This window comes from Lathamus discolor, chromosome 3 (genome assembly GCF_037157495.1).
Source record: "Lathamus discolor isolate bLatDis1 chromosome 3, bLatDis1.hap1, whole genome shotgun sequence".
In the NCBI taxonomy this organism is placed as follows: Eukaryota; Metazoa; Chordata; class Aves; order Psittaciformes; family Psittacidae; genus Lathamus; species Lathamus discolor.
In genome coordinates, this window is record NC_088886.1 from 122513102 (window position 1) to 122533438 (window position 20337).

The 20337-nt window shown below is 44.4% G+C and overlaps 1 protein-coding gene across 14 annotated transcripts in view; it reads right to left on the reverse strand.

Annotated features, from left to right (window-relative positions):
* The window catches only part of KALRN (kalirin RhoGEF kinase), a 521871-nt gene extending 502835 nt beyond the window's left edge, over positions 1–19036 (reverse strand). For 7 of the 14 annotated variants that reach the window (XM_065671403.1, XM_065671407.1, XM_065671405.1 and 4 more), the window contains exon 1: positions 18491–18859. In XM_065671403.1, coding sequence (XP_065527475.1) covers positions 18491–18563 — 73 coding nt within the window. In that variant the 5' untranslated portion in view covers positions 18564–18859. The other 7 variants (XM_065671413.1, XM_065671397.1, XM_065671399.1 and 4 more) reach the window with 4 other exon arrangements.
* Between the last annotated feature and the right edge of the window lie 1301 nt (positions 19037–20337).

Genomic DNA, 20337 nt, shown 5'->3' on the forward strand with positions numbered 1-20337 from the left:
AGGGTAACTAGGATTGGCTTCTTAATACTACATAGCCACACGCAGAGATATACATCTCACAGTACAGGGCATGGCTTCAATCACCTCTTGAACTGGAGTTAAGTTTGTATTTGTTTTAGCCAACCCAACTCAAGAAAGACTAATTTTAAAATGGAAGCACATTGGAAGAGCTGAGAAGCTTCTCTCCCATAAGCAATATGACATCTGTTACCTGCACAGTTCAGCTCTTTCTCTCCCCCTACGCTAGCCACTGTCTTGCACACCAGAGCCCTTGCTTGGCTTCCCAGCCATGAGCACAGCTCAGCAAGGGACCCATGCAAACATAATCTGCAATTCAGAGTGAGAGGAAAACAGTTTTTTCCACCCTTCTTTTTTTCACTTGCAGAGAGGCATCAGACCCATGTCCAAGATAACATTCAAGCCAGTCAAGAACAGGAATACTCCAAGAATCTGTTCCCCAAGTTTCTTACCTAGACATGCCATACCATATTTCATTTGAGCAATCTCTGCTACCAGCCTAACATGAGAGCCAGATCATGTCCTCCTGCATACTAACATAACTGTGAAGTGGGAAATGGTATTTTCTTGTTTCACAGAAGTTTGGTTAGACTGAACATATCTGGCTTAGTAAAATACATCAAGATCCAGTGATGAAAGATGTTCCTTAGGTGCAAAACCCTAACTAGTCATCTTCATTTAAGAACACAGGATCTCGTAACCAGAATTTTGGGGGAGATTTGAATGAATCTGAAGAATTAGACTCTTCAGATGCATTCAAAAAAAAAGTAGAAAAACTGGTTGCACATATGCTTCAGCATAAAAGCATTTATCTGATATCCAGCCAAAACCATTTTATCTCTGTAAGCAATCCTTAAACACTGCAGAATGCATTCACTGCTTTCATTACCAAATTACTTTTTAAGAGTTCAGCAGGTAATTGAAGTTCCAAATGTCTTAAACTGGTTTGGCAACACTGAGATTCCTTAATGGGCTTGCTATCCAAGAACTTTAGGGGAAAAGAATCAGCTGGATACTAAATATATACCCTAAAATAAGATGGATTCAAATTACACTAAGAAGCTGGCTTTTAAAGAGGGAGAACGTTTTATATGAAGAGTAAGGCTCTGCTCAGAGGAGGTTCCATGATGTTGAAGCTTCAGCTCACACTCAAAACCACAGGACAAAAAGTCCTGTGAATTTTTCAAAGACACTGTGTTGGCCTAAATCTGTTCCTATTGAACACAAGGGCTGTTAATTTCAACAGAAAACTAATTAGGACAACGCTGTCCCATATACTTTGTACTATTAACATATGCTTGTTAATAACTGAGGGCTCTAAAACCTCTTTCCTAGATAAAAACCGTTTTGTTACTTTTCCAATTCACTCAACAGGAACAGTGAAAGGAATGAGCCTAAATCGGCTCCCCATACCAAAGTCCTCTGCATTTACCCAGTGCTCAAAGCCAGGGGCAGGACAGTGATCAAGAGCATGAAGCCTGCAGGCTGGTCAGGCAGCTGCCAGCTCCAGAGGTCTAATGAGGACTCTTGCCCCAACTACATCAATAGCTTTTGGCAAACCATTTTCTGCCTCAGTTCCTCATATTTATAAAGTAGAGATCATGACAGCATTCTGTGTTAGTAACTGTTATATGAGCTGCTTTAAGTGTTATTATTTTATAGGTCTTTTCATCCATAGCCAATTACCCAATTCTTAGAGGGAAACTGAGGTACAAAGCAATGCTAATTGCTTAACATCATCCATTAGGCCACAGCAGCAGGACCTGCATCTCCAGAATTTTACATTGTCCACTAAACTTATCTACAACCTTGATACTACAAGGTGAAAATCTGCTTGCTGTTTGTCCAGCACTGTCAAAAAATGGGATATCTGCTTACTTGTGCTAATATTGCTATTTGCAGCCGATCTTGTTCTTGCTCTAGTTCCTGCAGAGAAAGCACAATATTAGATTTGTAAAATCACACTGTATGGGAAGACACTGTGATGGTAAACACAGGATTATGGACTCACTGCAGGCTCCAGCAGCAGCGATGATGTGGGCTGCTCACAGTCCTACATGAGAAGCTGTAATGATGACAAGAGGAGCACAGAACAAGACCAACGGCTTTGCTTTTCACAGCAGCAACCTTCTCTCTTAGGATTACTCCAATGCAAAAAAACCAACCAAACCACACCACCAAATCCTTGCTCTGCCCTGGATCAGTTTTCACAGCAAGGGGGTAATTGGTATTTAAGATGAACAGAAATAACTAAGGAACCTTCTGGTCTGACACAGAGCAGAAAAGATGAGAGGCATAAAATTAAAAGCCCAGTAAAAGTTACCACATTAACACATAAAATTTCTGTATCCGAATTATTGCTCCCACCCAAAAAGGCGTAACTGCTTCATTGTATGGGGATGCAACACTTATTCCTGTATCACACAGCCTTGCTGCCAAGGCAGCAACATTGCAACATTGCCACCTGTGAATATAACTTGGGAATACCTACAACTTTAGAATGAGTTTCCAGCGGCACCTAGATGCACCGATACCAGCAGAGTAAGCCATTAGAAATCTTATTTGAGCTGTCTGAGATAAAGCATGCCAGGCTTTACCTATGGGAGCCTCAGGTAAATTATGGATGCAGAAGCTCAAGAGCTCCTGTCAGAAAAGCTTGCAATTCAGCTTCTGCATTTAACACTATATGAATATTATACACCAAAAAGCAGAAGAGGGATGAGATGTTGGGAACTTGGCTCCAGACAGCACCAGAAAAGCACTCATTGATCTCAGACACTGGAGACAATCAGAGCCTGCCTTTCCTCTTCTGTGCCTACAGCAGGTGTTGGCTCAACAAGCTTCTTATCAAGCAGCAGAAACAGGAAAGCTCTGCCTGACCAACACATGGTCTTTAACAGCTTATAAATTTCTTTAACAATAACACCACATTTCACATCCCTTCTCATGCTGCAGGACTGCAACACACTTTGCCACCTTACGAGCTGTGACATTCTGGACCCATACGCAGCCAGACAGGAAGCGCTGAAGATACGAGATGGTTTACTTCAGGCACACAGGCTGAGGCGTGACGCAGGGGAAGCCCGTGTGTTCCCGGACGGCTCTGGTAGCAGCCGGGAAGGATGAGGTGCACGGACGTGGTGTCTGCACGTGCTGTTCCTGACACAGAGCTGCCAGGGACTCTGTTTGTTTTACCTTGCCTACAGCAAGAGAGGTTATGCAAAGATAGTGGAGGTGCTAAGAATAACAGGACCTTTACCCTGAAGCCCTATGGAAGAGTCACAGATACAAATTACCTTTCAACACTAAAATGCAGCAACTGATAGAATCAAATGCAGCAACTGTTCATGCACACCAACACTGCAAAGCATAACCTCAGAGTAGAAATGCAGAAAAGCAAGAGGAGAATACAGCTATCCCAAGAGGAATCTGGCCAGGATATTAGGAATGCAGCCTCCTTTTCCAGAAATTGCTCAGGGGGTTCCTTAGTTGCACCAATAGCTTTAAAACCATGGTGCTCAAGTCTTAACTTCAAAAACAAGGTGCAGTTTTAATATTTAGGGGCTCAAATGGATAGGTGCCAACAACAGAGCCATCAGCATGTACTCATGCATGGAGGCTTTCTATCTAAAAATCCCATTTATCTGCAAAGTCCCAGCAGGACTACAGTATGATGGACACCTCCATGGCAATTTCTAAACTTCCAAACTAACACATTCATTTATTTATCCGTGTGTAAAATTGTGACACTCAGACAGCCTTCTAGAGCATCAATACATAATTCAAAGCCATCCATTACAGCTTTCCCATTTGTTTCTGGATGGAGAATAAACTCCAGTTAATTCAGCACAACAGCAACATTGTGTAGAATTACACAATAGAAATATTGAAACAGTTTCAAGAGACTGAATAGAAGACTTATATTCACTTTTACATGCTGAATGCCTCCTATGAGGAGGTACAAGCCCGGGCCAGTGCTTGCCAAAGTCCCACCGATGTTAACAGGAACTGTGCAAGGATGTGTCCAGGCAAGACATCGGGGACTGATACTGCAACAGCCTGTGGCTTTCTCGATCAAGGTTGTTCAAGTTTATTTACTGTAGCCAAGAGGTGTGGGTATTTTTAACTCCAGTGTTTTTAGGTCTTTCATAGCACCTATGTCTGTAACTCTGCAGCAAAGCTAAGGATGAAATTTATGCCGACTCTTGCTTAAAGTCACTGGTCATGGAGAATTTTAACATAACTTTTTACAGATAGTCCAAATACATGTGTAATAGTGTTTCACAGAAGATGACAGCCCCAAATCCAGACTCTCACCACTTGAAGGGAAACAGGACACTCAAGAAACTGCAGTATGAGTAGCATAGCTTTGTTTTCCCCAGCAAGAGACCTGTGACTCTCCACTATCAACACACTGGACAAGAACGATTGAGGATGGAGAGAATAATATGTTGCTGTCTGATACAGACTAGGACTGCAATGGCAAAATAGCAAATGGTGACACTCCTGTGAGTTCAGGCTGCACCAACGCAACACATGGGTGCCCAAGACCAGTTCAAATCAGGTCGCAACATCCAATTCATGAAAATAACTTTTTAAAAATAGATTGCTACAGTTGGCTTGCTCTGAACTGCTTCAGGCTGCTGCTCCAGCCACAGTTTGCAGGGTGTCCACACACTAAAGGAAAAGTAATGACTAGGGAGGTTTTAATTCAGTTCCTGGAACTGCTCTCCAAGAAAATACATACATAGATTGAAAGAGCGAAGAGTGAGCCAGGAGAGGAGATCCCTTCAGAAGTCATTAGCTGCAGCTGTTAATGTAGCTGCATGTCAGATGAAGAAAAAAACCAATAAAGGAAAAAAAAAAGGGGGAGATGGGAGATGGGAGCTCCCGTGTTTGCCCACACATTTTGCATGCCTGTTAGGCACCCTGAAGTCTGCCTCTGCACCCTCCTATTCGTTTCAAGATCTTTCACTTTAATTTGCATAAATTATCTCTCTTACCCATTTGACATTCATTTTTTTGGCACGCAGAGGTCACTGCACACCCCAGGAGCAGGACAAGAGGAAAAGGAGTCACATACTCCCCCCACAGAATTCCCTCGTTCAGTTCAACAAGACAGAGGCCTGTTTTGATTGGGGACATGTGGATAGCAGAGCCAGGGAGCAGGTTTGCTCCTCCTTAAATCTTACAGGTATACATGAGCCAAAGGAAGCCACTGCTCGGAAGCTGTAGCCAGCAAAAAAGGGCTGTGCACTGGACTGGGGAGCAATGAAGGAACAGTAACATTGGATTGGGTCTGGCTGAGATGGAGCTAATTTTCCCTATAGCAGCCCTCATAGTGCTGTGCTTTGCATTAGTAGCTAGAAAGGTGTTGATAACACACCAGGGGGTTTGGCCACTGCTGAGCAGTGCTTGTACAGCATCAAGTCTGTCTCTTCAATATTCCCTCTCACCAGTAGGCTAGGGGTTGGCAAGATCCTGGGAGGAGACACAGCCAGGACAGCTGACCCGAACTGGCCAAAGGGATATTTCATACCATGTGGCATCTGCTCAGCATGAAAGCTAAGAGAAAGGAGGAGGAAGAGGGTGCATTCATTATTTATGACATTTGTCTTCCAAAGCAACAGCTACACAGACTGAAGCCCTGCTTCACGGGAAGTGGCTGGACATCGCCTGTTGATGGGAAGTAGAGAATAGAATCCTTTGTTTTCCTTTCTTATGTACATGACCTTTGCTTTTACTTTATTAAACTGCCTTTACCTTGACCAACAAGGGGTTTTTTTCCATCTTATTTTCTGCCTCCCTCCAGCCCCTCTCCTCAAACCCACTGAGGAGGGGAGCAGTAGAGCAGCCTGGTGGGTACCTCATGTCCAGCCAAGGTCAACCCACCACAGGCATTTACAGGGGGAGAGGGTTCCCATACCAGTCTCTGCAGTCTACAGACCAGTGACTACTGCCTGTGATATACCTCCTACAGCTTCTGTCTTTAAAGACAAGAAACACAAAGACAGCTTCCAAAGAGGAAACTTTCCTTTGTCTATATATTCTCACAGGCAGATGCAACAGACTTTCTATTTCTTGTCAGTGTGAGTATTACTCTTCGGAGAAGCACTTAATTACAACTCTCTGCAGTTCTCTCATTTACAGGATACATGGGGAATGTTACTGGTAAATAGAGGTGGTATGTGCAATCAATTCAGTGCTCTTCAGAAGGCCATGGGTATTTATTCTACCCTGGACAAAGACACATTAAGCAAACAGATGAATTTGAAGTAGCAACACACAGGTTTTACAGTTGCTAGATATATTTCCATGAGGAAAAAGTATAAGGAAAAATGAAACTAAGAAAAGGAAATCATATACTACAGTTATAGCTCTGTTAAAATCTGCTGTATGGAACCAGTCAGGAGGTTTCTTCTCGTGCCCCAAGTAACTAACGTGCCCACGGGAGACATCCACAGCACAAACTTTGCGGCAGTGGTTGGCTTTACGGTGAAAGGGAATCTGGCACTTGTAAAAGACAACAAAAGCAGGATCAGAGCTGTAAATGGCTCCTGACAGCATTCTTTTCATGAGGAGTTCTCTGTGAAATATGGAATATATTAGCAAACCTGGGCTGGAAAGCAAAGCATTTTTAGGTAGGTGGAACTTTTTAATAGCATGTCATTAAATCTCTCTTACATTTAATGTTTAATAGATACAACTTTCACAGCAGCATGCTCATTACAAAAAGGCACAGGGGACCAGACCAAACAGTGAGCATAACAGACTCAGAGCCCAAGTGCCTGATTTTGTCAGCATTCAGGTACCACAGTGATGAGCAAAATTATCTGGATGTCTTAACACATTAAATTAGAAGTATCTTTATTCTGCTACCAGTCCTCTTTGGCCACATCCCCACACAAGTCTGTCAGCTGAACAGAGGCCAAAATTTCCGCCTGTGTAAATTACTGTAGCTCCTCTGCTGTCACTGGCATTGGGCCATTTTTCATACCAGATGTGGCTCTGACCTACGTGTATTTAAAAATAGGGTCAGTGTAATAAAAATCTTAAAACCGTTTGACTGGTTGGTGTGGACATAGGCAAGGTGTGTTAATCCCATTTCCAGGACTAAGGCCAAGGCATATGACCTGTCTGAAGTAGGTCACCTGCATCCATATATAGGAACACCTATCAAGTGGTTTAAGAAGAGCCAAGTGTTTGCACGTATCTCTGATTTGACCTGTCGCCTCAGCTGTGACTTTTGACAATCCTACAGTAAAAAGGGATTGGTGTGCTTTTCCTGGCCCATGCCCTACTGACAAAAGGTAAAGCCATGAAGCACTTTGTCAGGGTTTGCTCCTCTACCGTGACATGGGTTTTTGAAGAACACATGCACAAAGTCCATAAAACCTCAAGAAAACCACTTACTACAGCTTTGTGTCTGATTATCCCCCTTTTTTATAGATGGGTTTGATGAGACTTCCCTATTCTACACAAAGATTGTGACTATGTAAGTGTTCTGAAATGTTGTACTAATTCTGTGTATTATTTCTAATTACTATTATCTCCATTACTACTGCACACCAAGGATGAGGGTGGCTGAGCCAGGCAAAGCAACTACCATTCATCCTGCACATCTTGAGCACTGCTTGACTTCAGAGGTGGAGATGTTGTAGAAACCTGTCCTTTGACTACCCAAGTAAAAACCTAACAGCTATTGATTTTGAGCTATTGCACATAAGCATCATAAGGCTCCTAAGCACAAACATCATGACAGCTGAAGCTGGATCAAGCACTGCAATCAAGCTCTCTCACAGCAAACAGGCCCAAGCTGCCAGTTACACCTTATCGCACAACTCAATGATGAAGACAAGCAGCTCTTTAAATAATAAATAAATAAATCCTTCCCCATGATAAGGGCTTACATGCTGGGACAGGTCGTTTTTTACAAATTCCCATGACAGCACAGATCAGTTTTAATGGATCCAAACTCATCTAACCAACAAGGTTAGATGAGTTCAGTTTTATCAGCAGAGGTGTTTTAAGCCAATCCAGTATTAACAACTTTCCCCGGGCCTCAAAGAGTTCAAGACCATCTCATTAGGAATTTGATAAATAACCTGAAGCAGCAGACAGATTACAGACTAACAGGAATCTGTAATAGATAGCTGACCTATTTAACACTCCAGCTAACTTTTGAGCAGGATTGAGTTGAATAGGAGGAAGCCGCTAACGGGAGATTCGCATACTGTAGATGTAAGTCCTTGAAGCTCACAAGATCATTACTATTTACCCAGTAGGCCTGACTTGCTCCTTCAGACTAAATTTATCTGAATGCTTCAGACTTATTCTATTAGCACCACTCCTGAACTCTTTGCCTTAGTACAGGAAAGCAGAGCAAGGCAAGTTAAACTGCTGCGAACACAGTGGCAGTCAGATCCAAGGAGGCTGGCTCTTCACGACATACTTCTGTGACAAGAGGCATTAAATGTGAAGCAGAACACCCAACAGTTTTAGCTCTGTGTCTTCACTTCGTAGAGAAATGCCTTCTCTCCACAGCATCAAAGCAAGACAGGCATTTGGTACAGTCACCATTAAAAGACTGCAGTGTGATAATAATGGTCCTGGATGGTGAGGAGCATCTCCTATAGAAGAGGAAACCTTGCTATTTTTCCTGTGCTTCGCTGTACCTCCTATGGCTGCCTTCCCCATTCTGAGCACAGTACGTCCCTCCTTTCACTATGTACCCAGCCAATTTTTTTCTCTCATGTGTCAGAAAACCTACCTTTGGGTTTCCATCCCAAGTCTAATCAAACCTCTTTTTGTCTTGTTTCTGTGATTTCATTTGGCTTCTGACCTTCCCCACACTGACATCACCCATTTCCCTTCCACAGAGGCTGCAGGCATGCAGGCTGCAATCCCTTTCTCAGCCAACTGCCCTCCAGCGCTAAAGTGCTCTGCTAGATAACTTTGTTCCATGGGTTTTTTTTTTTTTTTAGGTTTCCCTACAGTTTTTTCATTTCTTCCCTATTCTTCTGCTTGTACCTTATTCCCAGCCATACCCTCTGCTCCACACACAGTGCTAGACTCTGTAACTCCTCTGGCTTGTCCTTCAAGACAATCAGACAAAGGAGAAAAGAAGCCTTTGGTTAAGTGAATTCACAATCTACTTGACAGTTGTTATCATAAGCACTTGATGGCAGAGAATCATCTTTTTGTTCAGTGTTCATGCAGCATCTGCTTCAGAAGGAACTAATCAGTGACTGTAACGCAAATAGTAAGCTCTGATAGAGAACCACTGTAACATAAAGAGAATAGGAGCACAGCCCTGCTGGAAGTTTTACTGCATCTCCTCACAGTCCCTGGAATGGCCTCCTGCACCTATAGCTTTAAAAGCTACACAGAATGACAGGTACAGCACTTGAAGGGCCTGCTGAAACCAAAGGCGATCCGCTGAAACTTTTCAGCTGGAGTTTCCACTAAACTTGTCCCATGGGAAAAGACAGTAGTAAACAGTGGAAGAGAAACACAGTCCAGACATTTCCACAGAAAGTAAATCTGCTTCTACAGAGTACTGCGTATTTCTTGCTAGCTATTATTTTTAACCTCTTGCAGATTTATTTTTACTACAATTTAAACGTATCTGTTATATGCCATAACATTATTATTATGAGAGACACTAAAATAGCAAAGTATTCTAGGCACTTGGTACTATTTTACAGAACAGGGAATTAAAGCTAGCGATGACTGCAGATCACTGCAGCAGCCACTAATACATAAACCCCTTTCAGTTTACTCCTTATACGTCCTCTGTGGACAGAGGGATGATGGACAAAAATTGTGTAATTACTCAGTTTCACAAATGGGGGGACAGGGTTGGGATTAAAATGCATCCAATGGAACAAACTTCTGCCTGCTGCTACCATCAGCTGTACAGCCTTGGGCCCGGATCCTGCAGTCACCAAAGCCCCCAGCTAAGCCTGCACATCTCATACTGAAAACTACCTAGGATTGACACATACCTTAGAATCATAAAATTATTTGGGTTGAAAAGGACCTTTCAACCCCATGCAGCGACATCTTCAAATAGAACAGGTTCTCAGAGCCTGTCCACCCTGACCTTGAATGCTTCCAGGGATAGGGCATCCACCACCTCTCTGGGCAACTTGTTCCAGCATTTCAGCACCCTCATTGTAAAAAGTTTTTTCCTTATCTTCAGCTGAATCTAACCTCTTTTAGTTTAAAACCATTACCCTTTGTCCTATTGCTACAGACCCTATGGAACTTTCCTATAATCCCCCTTTAAGTACTGAAAGGCCACAGTAAGTTTTCCCCACAGCCTTCTCTTCTCCAGGCTCAACAACCCCAAGTCTCTCAGCCTTTCCTCATAGGAAAGGTGTTCATTCCATCCCTCTGATTACTTTTGTGGTCCTAAACTTGAAGCTTTCATTCCATTTTTCACTAACCTGTTTTAAATAAGCAGCAGTTTGTACAAGGGCCTCAGGTTTCAGCTTCATAATGTATACTCTATTAAGTCTAATAAAACACATTTAAATAAATAAATAAGTTCTTTGTCAATCGGCTTAGCTTTTTAGTGCTCCAACACCTATGAATGTCTATCTGTAACAAAACAAACTATGGCAGACTGTAACTTTCCAGTCCTGAAAATCACTGCTCCAAAGCTCTTTGTTTTCAGCTTGGATGCTGTTCGGCACAAGAGTCTGACATTCACTTACAAGACTGGTGAAAAAGATGCACTGCTAATTTTCCTAAGTGCCATGCCAGCATCTCTGGGGGCCATGCATTCACCTACCTTCCCATACAGTAATATGATTTGCTATCAGCTAATAAAATGGACTTCACATCAGCTAAGGAAAGTATTTAGTCAGGGTGTCCCCCTTCTTTGTTATTAAATAATATATTCATGGCAAAGACCTAAAGTTGACAGCATCTTTACAATACTATTTTTTTTCCACCCCCTAACATGGGGGATACAAGCTGATAATCCCTGCAGATCTTTTTCTCCCCCATTGCCCCCGTGGTTTATCATGTCCAATTAGCCATCTGCCATGCCTGCACTGCCATACAAAGGAAGCCCCCTCTCCTCCACCACAGCCCATCAGCAGGGCTATTGTCCCAGCTGACAAACAAGAATCAGACACTATTGTTTACAGCTGACTGTGCTGCTCCCAATGTAGGCTGCCAGTTGCCATTAAAACAGCGGGAGCATGAGGGTACTCTCCAGGAGTCAGGAACCACGCCAGCAGTGCCAGTATTACCAGGGAGCCTATATAAAGCTCTTTTCACCGTATATAATGTAATTTCAGGTAATTAACCAACCTGGGCCAACTACCACTGTTGATAACCCGGCTGCATTGCAGCATGCCTGACCTATACCTTTACTGTGCTTTACCAAGCACTCACCTTGCAAAGAAAGGCTCACAATCCCCAGGAGTCAAATCTTTCCTTGTAATGATTTTTTGTTATTATTTCAAGGTAAGGCATGTCTCCTGCCACTTCAGCACAGCTTACTCCACACACACATACCAGAACAGTTAAAAAAATACCCTGTCAACTCCACTAAGTCTATATGGATACCAATTATGCAACAAGGTAAATTTAATTTCTATCACAAACACCACACACTTTTTCCCAAGGCCACTTCACTAAGAGAAATGACCACAGCAGCTGGTCTGCCAGTCACCAGGATGTTAAATTGAGGATCATTTCCTCTTATTATTCTCAGCAAAGCATGATGTGACCTTACGCTAAAAACGACAGTCTGCCTAATTATGGTAGTTTTGTTTCATCAGTGAAGCTGAAATGCTGGTTCATGCAATTAAGGTTACAAAAAAAAAGGAATTTCATTTTTAGTTTTAAAGGCAATTTGTTGCCCTGAAGTGGGAGTGTGACAAATTAGGCCTATGTACCTGAATGTTCCCAGTCATTATATTGTGTAATTTAGAGAAACAGAAAACAACCCTAGATTTTAGTAACAAAGCCACACATGTTGATAAGAGAGAAAGAACCCCGATAAACCACAATTTGTTCTAGGCACTAGTTAATAAAAATGAGCAAAAAAGAAATAAAAAGAATATTTATAGTTTAAAGTCAAAACAGAATTATCTCCTAAGCCCTTGGTTAGGATACAAGAATTACTTAAACTTCAGTATATGTTTTACATGGTATTTCACACTCCAGCACTGAACATACATAATTTTAACATACCACTTTGAATCTTCACTGAATAGTTCAAAATAAAGTAAATAAAAGGCAACTGAAACTGATGTTATTCCACAGTAACCCCATATGTAACAACCTTCACAACGACTTACAATAAAGTCTGCCATAGATTCAAATAGTGGACTCATTCTGAACCAAATCTGAATTACAACATGAAAACTTAAATATTTTGCTGAAATACTACTCTATTCTTAGCACAAAATGCTGGGAATCCCATTTCAACACACTGCAGCCCTCATATCACACAGGTGACTAGATTTATGATTGCCATTGCAGTGCCTGGGCCAAGGTCTATTTTCAGTTACATCCATGAAAACTCCCAGACAATTCCTCCGCAGTGCTCTGGATCTGCATGACAGTAACACAATCTGTCCCAGAACTGATTGAAAAAAATGTAAAATATTGTGACTTTTCTTTTACAGCACTCCACACTTCAGGGTTCTCTATCCAGACAATCATATTTGACGTCTTTTTTCGGATCCAGCTTTCTGTTGCAACACGTATACTGTAATATTCGTTGTTATTCTTGCTAGACTCACTAGGCAAAATTCCTCAAGTGGCAAAGTCCTTTCTGTTAAACACAGGGTGCATGTGCCATGCAGGGCTGTAAAACGGGAGTTGTTTATCCAAAGAAATATTAAAAGCAGGACACCAGTCCAAATCAAACAAAAGCACAAATACCTCTAAGTTTTTCATGGCTTACTCTAAGTTCCAGCCATAAAATGCACAGTGCTATGGGTTTATAAGGCCTAATACTCCATAAGTATTTTCTTTGATATAACTATGAAGTACTTAAAATACCACTGGGTACTGTATGGTACATGTCGCCATGGAGCAGTAAAGTTGCTATACATCCATAATCAACCTTCCTAGGGACCATAAGGTCACAGCAGCTGAAACAACAGAATACTTCATCCCCCAACCTTCAAGAGGCCCAGAGCACCTGTCCAGCCAGAAGACTCCTTAGTGGGCTCTTAACATGAGGGTGTGCTTGAAAATAAAAACCAAAAAGAAACCCCCACCAAACCCATCAAAGTTGCTCCCATTTTTAAACCCTTTTTTTTTTTTTTTCCCAGCAGGCTATTACTATGGGACTTGGTAAATTATACTATTGGAGGCAGGTGGTAGGAAACAGCAATAGTTACATTTGCCTAGCCAAGTCGGATGCTCTCTTGTATCCATGCAACTCATTATCCCAAGACACACACAGCCACCTAAGGCCACATGCAAAATGGTCTATACAGGTACTAAGAGTGTTATACAGGACTCCTCTTTGATGACTTTGGGATAACACGTTTCTTCTTTCAGAATTTCAACCCCAAAATGCAGTGTAGGCTACATGTTTCCCCCCAGTAACTTCTGTAGGTGCCATATAAAGCTTACTGTATTGCATGTACAGTTTACTAATGTCTGTGCTATAAGCTTATACATATTATACCTGATTGCACCCTGTCTTGGACATCAAGGATTGTGAACTTCAGTACATACAAGCTCTAAACATAAGCTAGGTGTGAAGGGCCACTTCCTCTGGAAGTAATTCTGTTCAATATAAATTGAATTAATATCAAATAGAATAAATGTCTTCCTACTGGCCTGTAACACAATGCAATCTCATCCCGAAGAAAGACATTGTAGATGACTATCAGATATCACCTCTGCTGCCCTGTATGTACTTCTGAGTGTGGAGGAAGGAAGAGGTACAGGAAAGAAATGCTTTTCTAAACATAAATCACCAATCAAAATTGCTTCCTTCCAGGAACAGACAGAAAGCGATCCTTCCCTTTAGTCACATACCCACCAAGACCTTTCAATCACCTGCATGTCCTTTGCCACGTCTACATGCCAATTTCCAGACTAGCAAAGCTTCCCCCAGGAGTCCTGAGGAGGAGGCAGCGATGGGACAACAGCAGGGCAGAGCCATGCAGGCTTCTCTATGCACTGGGGCACCCAGTGACAGAGGCTTGGGATGAGCTGGATCTCCACATGTAGTGACATAACTGTCCTTCTCCCCACCTCAATCATATGAAAAACACCTACATTAGACAATAAGTAAAGAAAGGAACAAGACTCATATTCCTGACAGGGCCAGAGGTCAAAGCCTCCAGAGAGCAGTACAGGTTTTAATTAGCAGCATCACCTTAAAGAACACAGGAGCTTTCCAAGTGCTAGGCACAACCTGACAGTCTTTTCTACAACAGTCTCCTTTAGAGGACATATTACTAGACCAGGCCTTACAAATTTATAAAGCCTCAAGGTAAGGAAGCCAGGAGTCATGCGAACACCTCACCCCCACTAACAACTCAACTGAATCAATTTCTGTGCTTTAGGAGACACTTGATTCCATCAACCTCAAGGAGCACTTCTCTGCAGACATCATTTCAAGCATATCTATTGATCAAACAGCCTGGCCACTGCCAATCACTGTAAAGTTATTTAATAGCGGAACTGCCAGTCCCTCATGCACAAACGAACACTGGAAGTATAACCAGCTAGTGGAAAGCAGAAAGCAAACGGCATAATTCATCACAGTCAAAGGAGATGGAACAATATCAATTTTCAACTCACAGGAAGTATTGATGACAAAGTCAGCATTTTTGTATCAGACATAATCAATGTTAAACTTAAGTACCAGAAAAACAAGTCAGAAAATAAAACTGTGCCTTCTAGTGGATATTTCTTACTGATGATTACGCTTGCCAGTAATTGGTAGTTTGCTAAATTGTTCTGTCACTGACCTCTATAAATACTTTTTTGTAAAGGACTTCCTTGTATGTTTCACCTCTGCTTCCAAAACACACTGCAGAAGTTCCTGCAGCTTACGCATGAAGGTAAAGCTTTTCTTCTGTGTCTGTATCCAAAGGATATCTGTCATTTGTATGCTTTATAAAGTGACTTACTTTATATTTGAAACAAGTAGTTGGATTCAGTTCCATGCAATGTAACAGTCTCAGTACACATTTAATATAGACTGAGAGTTCCAGAGAATTTGCTCATATTTTACCTGTCACCAAAACAAATGTTAGAAACTTAATAAGGCATACCTAGGCATAGATTTGGTTTCTTACTCAAATATAAGTTCAAACAGAAGTGATAGACATCATGCAGAAATTACTGCCTCAATTCAGCAGCCACTGTTATCCCAGAAATCAGAGCTGGAGACTGCAATAGTCATTTCTGCCCTTAAGGTCCCTCTGCCTGTTAATTTTTAGCCCACTTGCATGGGAGTGATTCTCTAAAAGACTGAATTACTCCCTGCATATATCTGATGGTGAAAATCAGAATAGTCCCAGCCCTGCCTGTCTCCAGGGAGGTTTGACTGACTGCCACCATCAACCACACAGGTGTTAAATCCAGCCTTTTAAAAAGTCATTCCTAGTTTTCATCAGAGTACGCACCAGAACAGACCCTCCTTTATTACCTTGTGTTAATTCCTTCAGTTTAACTTTCCAGATCCAGCTCAGACAGCTACTATCTCAGTTGTCATGGCTGATAAGGGACTACTACCCCCAAGTGTTTGGGTGCTGCTGGGGGAGACACTCTGTACATGGCGCCATTCACAGCATCAGGCTCCTCTGTTGATACCAGGGAGCAGCCTAGGCATCCTCCCAGCACAGCGCAAAGCCCAGCCAGTTGCTAAAAGCCTCAGAGTAAGATACTAGTTGTTCAATTTCTTTTTCTTTTTTTTTTTTTTTTTTTTTTTGCTGAGAGTAACAACTTCATGCTTTTCACAGCAGTAGCTGTGAATTTGGGAAGAGTTTAGGCAGTTTAGTGTACAACTGTGCTATTGGAGCAGCTAATAAACCAGATAGATAGATTCATTTTTTATTTGATGTGAATATATGAGGCCTTTTAAGCCACAATGGTTATGCTTTACAAATTCAGAATACAAGACAGGACAGAAAGAACAGTAAGAAAAAAAGCTAACATCAAGGGGAAAATGATGCTAAGTCAATGCAGGCCTCTACAGCTATTTATATATCAGACCCTATCTCACAGTCCTTACTCAGGCAAGATTAGCATTGACAGCCAAAAACAGTAGTGGAAGAGTCAGTTGTGTTCTACCTGCTGTTGTTTCCCTTAGTCCCACACCAGCTGTTCTCTCTGCCACTCGTTAAAACCAACTTCAGTCAGGCACATCAGCAGTACACACCCCAGAAGTGAACAGTGCACAAACAAGCAGGAAACCAGCAGTGCAATTTCATGTGAGTCATGCCTGCTCTCAAGCTTTTCCCCATTTCTCAGTGATGTTGCCTGGCCAGTGTGACAGCTGACAACCAAAATCAATTACTAATAGGGGTAGGTTGGGTTTTTTCTTCATGTCATCTTTTCGGAAACAGGATGCTCCATAACAGCACAGAAAGAAGAATTTTGACATCTCCTTCCATGAAGCTTAAGGTAGATGATACAACCTTCAGTGATGGCCTATGCACACATACTTCAGTGCCAGGACACGGCCTAGGCACCTCATCCAAGCCCAGGTTCTTGTGAATTTCTTTCCTCAAGATGCAGAGATTTTAAAAGACTTCCAGAGCTCTCTAGGTGACAAATGTATTCGTGGACCTACAGGTGAAATTTCAGGTGAAGGGGGCAGACTGGGAGAAATGTCCAGTCACAAGGTGCCTGTGCTTTTTGCCTCATTTAGGAATACTTTTTTCATATAAGCTAGACAGACTTGACTGTCCAAATTCAATTCTGCTAACGTGCTTATGTTGAGGGGGCAGTGTCACAGAGAAATGATTCAGCTTTGGGTGAAGGAGGGGAGAGAGGGAAAAAGAGAAAAATGGAGGGGACATTAATTAACAGGTTCCTTTTAAAAGGAAAATTGGTGAGTTACTATTTTGCCTTGGGTTGTGGTTTCTTGGGGTTTGGGAGTTTCTTTTGTGGTTTTGTTTTTGTTTTGTTTTTTTCTAGTTTTAAAACATATCTGTCGTTGAGAGTTTGGAAAATAGCTTGTAACCAGGTAGGTGATCAACAAGCAAATATCCTATGGCTTAATGGCTTGTGGATCACAAGATATGCACAGCCAGACCTTATTATAGTTATCCTCTAGATCAAAGGGTTTTCACATAAGTGGGGTGCAGTCTACCATAGCAGGGAGCTGCTGCAGGCCTTCAGGATTTTACTTCTTTAAAGTTTTGGTGATTACATAATTGGTTTCTTGCAGCTGGAGCTCAAAGCACTGTGTGTAGCTAATGAGCAGGTAGAAGGACGAAAACAGCTGAAAAGCAAAGTGTTGACAAGCAGCTGTGACAATAAGTGTCAGTCTAGCCTAAAAGGGTCAAATCCCCTTAGGAAATAAGCATTTAATCCTTTACATTTTTAATTAAAAATCTACCAAGGAACCTATAATACTTCCTTAAGATGTTGTTGGGGGAGGAGAGGGAGAAGAGACAACGATGACACACGGACACAACACAGACCACGAGTTGCTTCAGCTGAGATGCTGATACGGTGCTAAACCACGTTTCAGAACTGGGGGCTCCCACACAGAACCACTTCACAAACAGGTGGTGCAGTGGGGACCCCAGAACGTACCCACTGCTCAGAGAATTTAATTAACCACTCTGTCATTAGCGAAGGCCCCCCCACCACGCTCTGCTGTAGCTCAGCTACACTTCTGCTCCACTTCAGCATCCTCCGAAACGGGAGAGCGAAACACGGGGCTTTCCTCATGCAGCCCTGAAACACTCTGCTAGCCCGTCCCCGCGAGGTCAGCGTCCCCGACCGGCAGCAGGGCTGCAGGCAGCCGGTACCTAGAGTGCCCCTGCCCTCGCTGCCCACCCGAGGGCGGCAGCAGTAGCGCCCGGCGCTTCGCCGGCTGCGCTTCCAAATATCGGCCGGTACCCGGGCGGCCGCCGCCGCTGCCCAGGGCGGGGGCCCGGCAGGGCCCAGCCGGAGCAGCCTCCCACGGGAGCGGCAACGCAGCTGCTTCCCCCGAGCATCCCCGCGAGGCTTTTGTGCGTGCCCGGGGCGACTCCCCTCCCGAGAAGGTCGGCGGCGGGCGCGTAACCCCGCGGTAGCATCCTCCCGGAGGCGGGAGGGGGAGCGGGGCACGGGCGCGCCGAGGGTCTGCGGCGGACAAAGCAAGGAGGCGGGCTGGGGACCCCTCCATTCCGTGCCCTTCTCCTCTCCCCTTCCCGCAAGCTCCACTGCCGGCGGTGCTCGCGTCGCCGCAAGCCCCGCATCCCACGGTGGAGGTAGGGCCCGGCGCTGCCCCGACCCCCTTCCCCTGCGGCTCCCCTACCTGTTCGGAAGAAAGCATCCACCTCGGAATCGGGGACAGCGCCTTCTTCTGCCGCTCCTTCGGCGGGATTCATGGCTGGGGGAGAGGCAGCGGCGAGCCCGGCGGCTGGCAATATCCAGTGAGTTAGGGAGGAGGAAAGCCGAGAGAGAAAAAAAGAGGGAGGGAGAAGAGGAGGAGAGGGAGGGATGGAGGCGCGTTTAGCAGCGAGCCCAACAGAGCGCCGCCCGGATCATCCCTTCCGCGGTGCCTGCGGGGCGGCTGCCCCGGGGCTGGGCTGCGCTGACCCTGGGCTGCACTGGGCTGCGCTGGGCGGCACGGCCTGGGGTGGGGTGCCGGTGCCGGTGCCGAGCCCAGCCGCCGCCAGCCCCCTCCCCTCCACCCGCTATTGTTCCGACCTGCTCCGCTCCGCTCCCCGCCCGCCGCCGCTGCCCCTTGCCGCGCTGACAGCCCAGCCCGGCCAGGCCCCCGCCGCCTCCCTACCGGCACTTCCTGAGGCGGGCCGGGCCGGGCCGGCTGCGCGCCCCCCGCCGCTGGGGCAGGCGCTCGGCGGGGCGAGGGCCGGGTCCAGCGCTGCCGGCGGGCCGGGCCGGGCCGCGCACAGGTGCGAGCACGGGCGCCCCGGCGCGGGGGGTGCTATTTCCAACCCCTGGGCGGTCCGCAGCCGTACCGCCGTGCATCACCCGCTCGCACCGCTGCTATGTCTCCCCTCTGATGAACAGCCGCGGGGGCACTGCGCAGCGCTCGGCTGTCAGCTGGGCAGGTACTCGGTCCCCAAATTGGTGTGTTACACCGGGAAAAAATAAATCTTTGCTTTGTTCCGGGGTTTGGTCATGGGTTCGGGCTTTGGGGGCTGCTTTGAGGACTGGTTTTGTTTGTTCATGGGCTGTGGGGCACGGTTGTTTTGGAAACGATCAGTGAAACTGCATGTTGTTGCAGGTATGCCTTCATGTTTATTCTCTACAGTCCTAGGCGACTGGAGAGCCAAAAAGGAGTCTGAAAAGCCAAGACACTGGTCCCAGCTCAGACGCTGATTCAGCTAGCTCAGTGATTTTGATTTCTTTGCTGTAGCTTCAATATTTGTGATTTGGGACAATAATTGGTGTCTCAAAAGGAGTCCTGTGAGGAATACTTGTTCGTAGGTTTTTAGCAGCTTAGTCAAATATTACTCTCTGAGCCCAGCTATCAGGATTTCAAGTACAGACAGGCAAAGATAGGCAGAAAGGCAGATGTTTGCCATTTGGGCACTTTCTTTTCTTCTGTTCACCTATTTGAAGTCTTACCAGCTCCTCATTCTTCTATAATCGCGTAACAGCTCTAAAACTAGCAGCCTCCTTAAGGAGAAACGTTGCTGTTCCACCTATTCAAAACGCTGCTGTAAAACAGGAGTGTTACTCTCACACCTCACAGTTGTTCATCCTTGCAGCCTTCACTATAAGAAAGAAGAAACAACTGTTGGAATTATCACCCCTCTGACTATATTACCAGTCAGTTGGATAACACTGACTGGTTGGATAGCACAGTTGCATAATCCGTCCTTGCTTCAAAATCATATCTCCCACTCTCAAGAAGAAAAGTCTTTCAGCCACCTTGTTCCCATGCCCTCAGTGCCATTGCCCAGTAGGAGTAGTGCCCAATCGCCAGTCCTTAGCCACTGAAAAACTATGATGCTTAAGGGACTGTATAGATGCACAGGAGGAAATCAGCTACAGAAGATGAGGGCAAAACATTTCTGGGAACCTGGTCACCACAGAGGGACTGGAGCACTTCATAACAGCTATGTATTAGTCCAGTGCATCTCCAGAAAGAAAATACTCTGAATAGCAGGAATCTAAGAGCCAGCTGGTAGT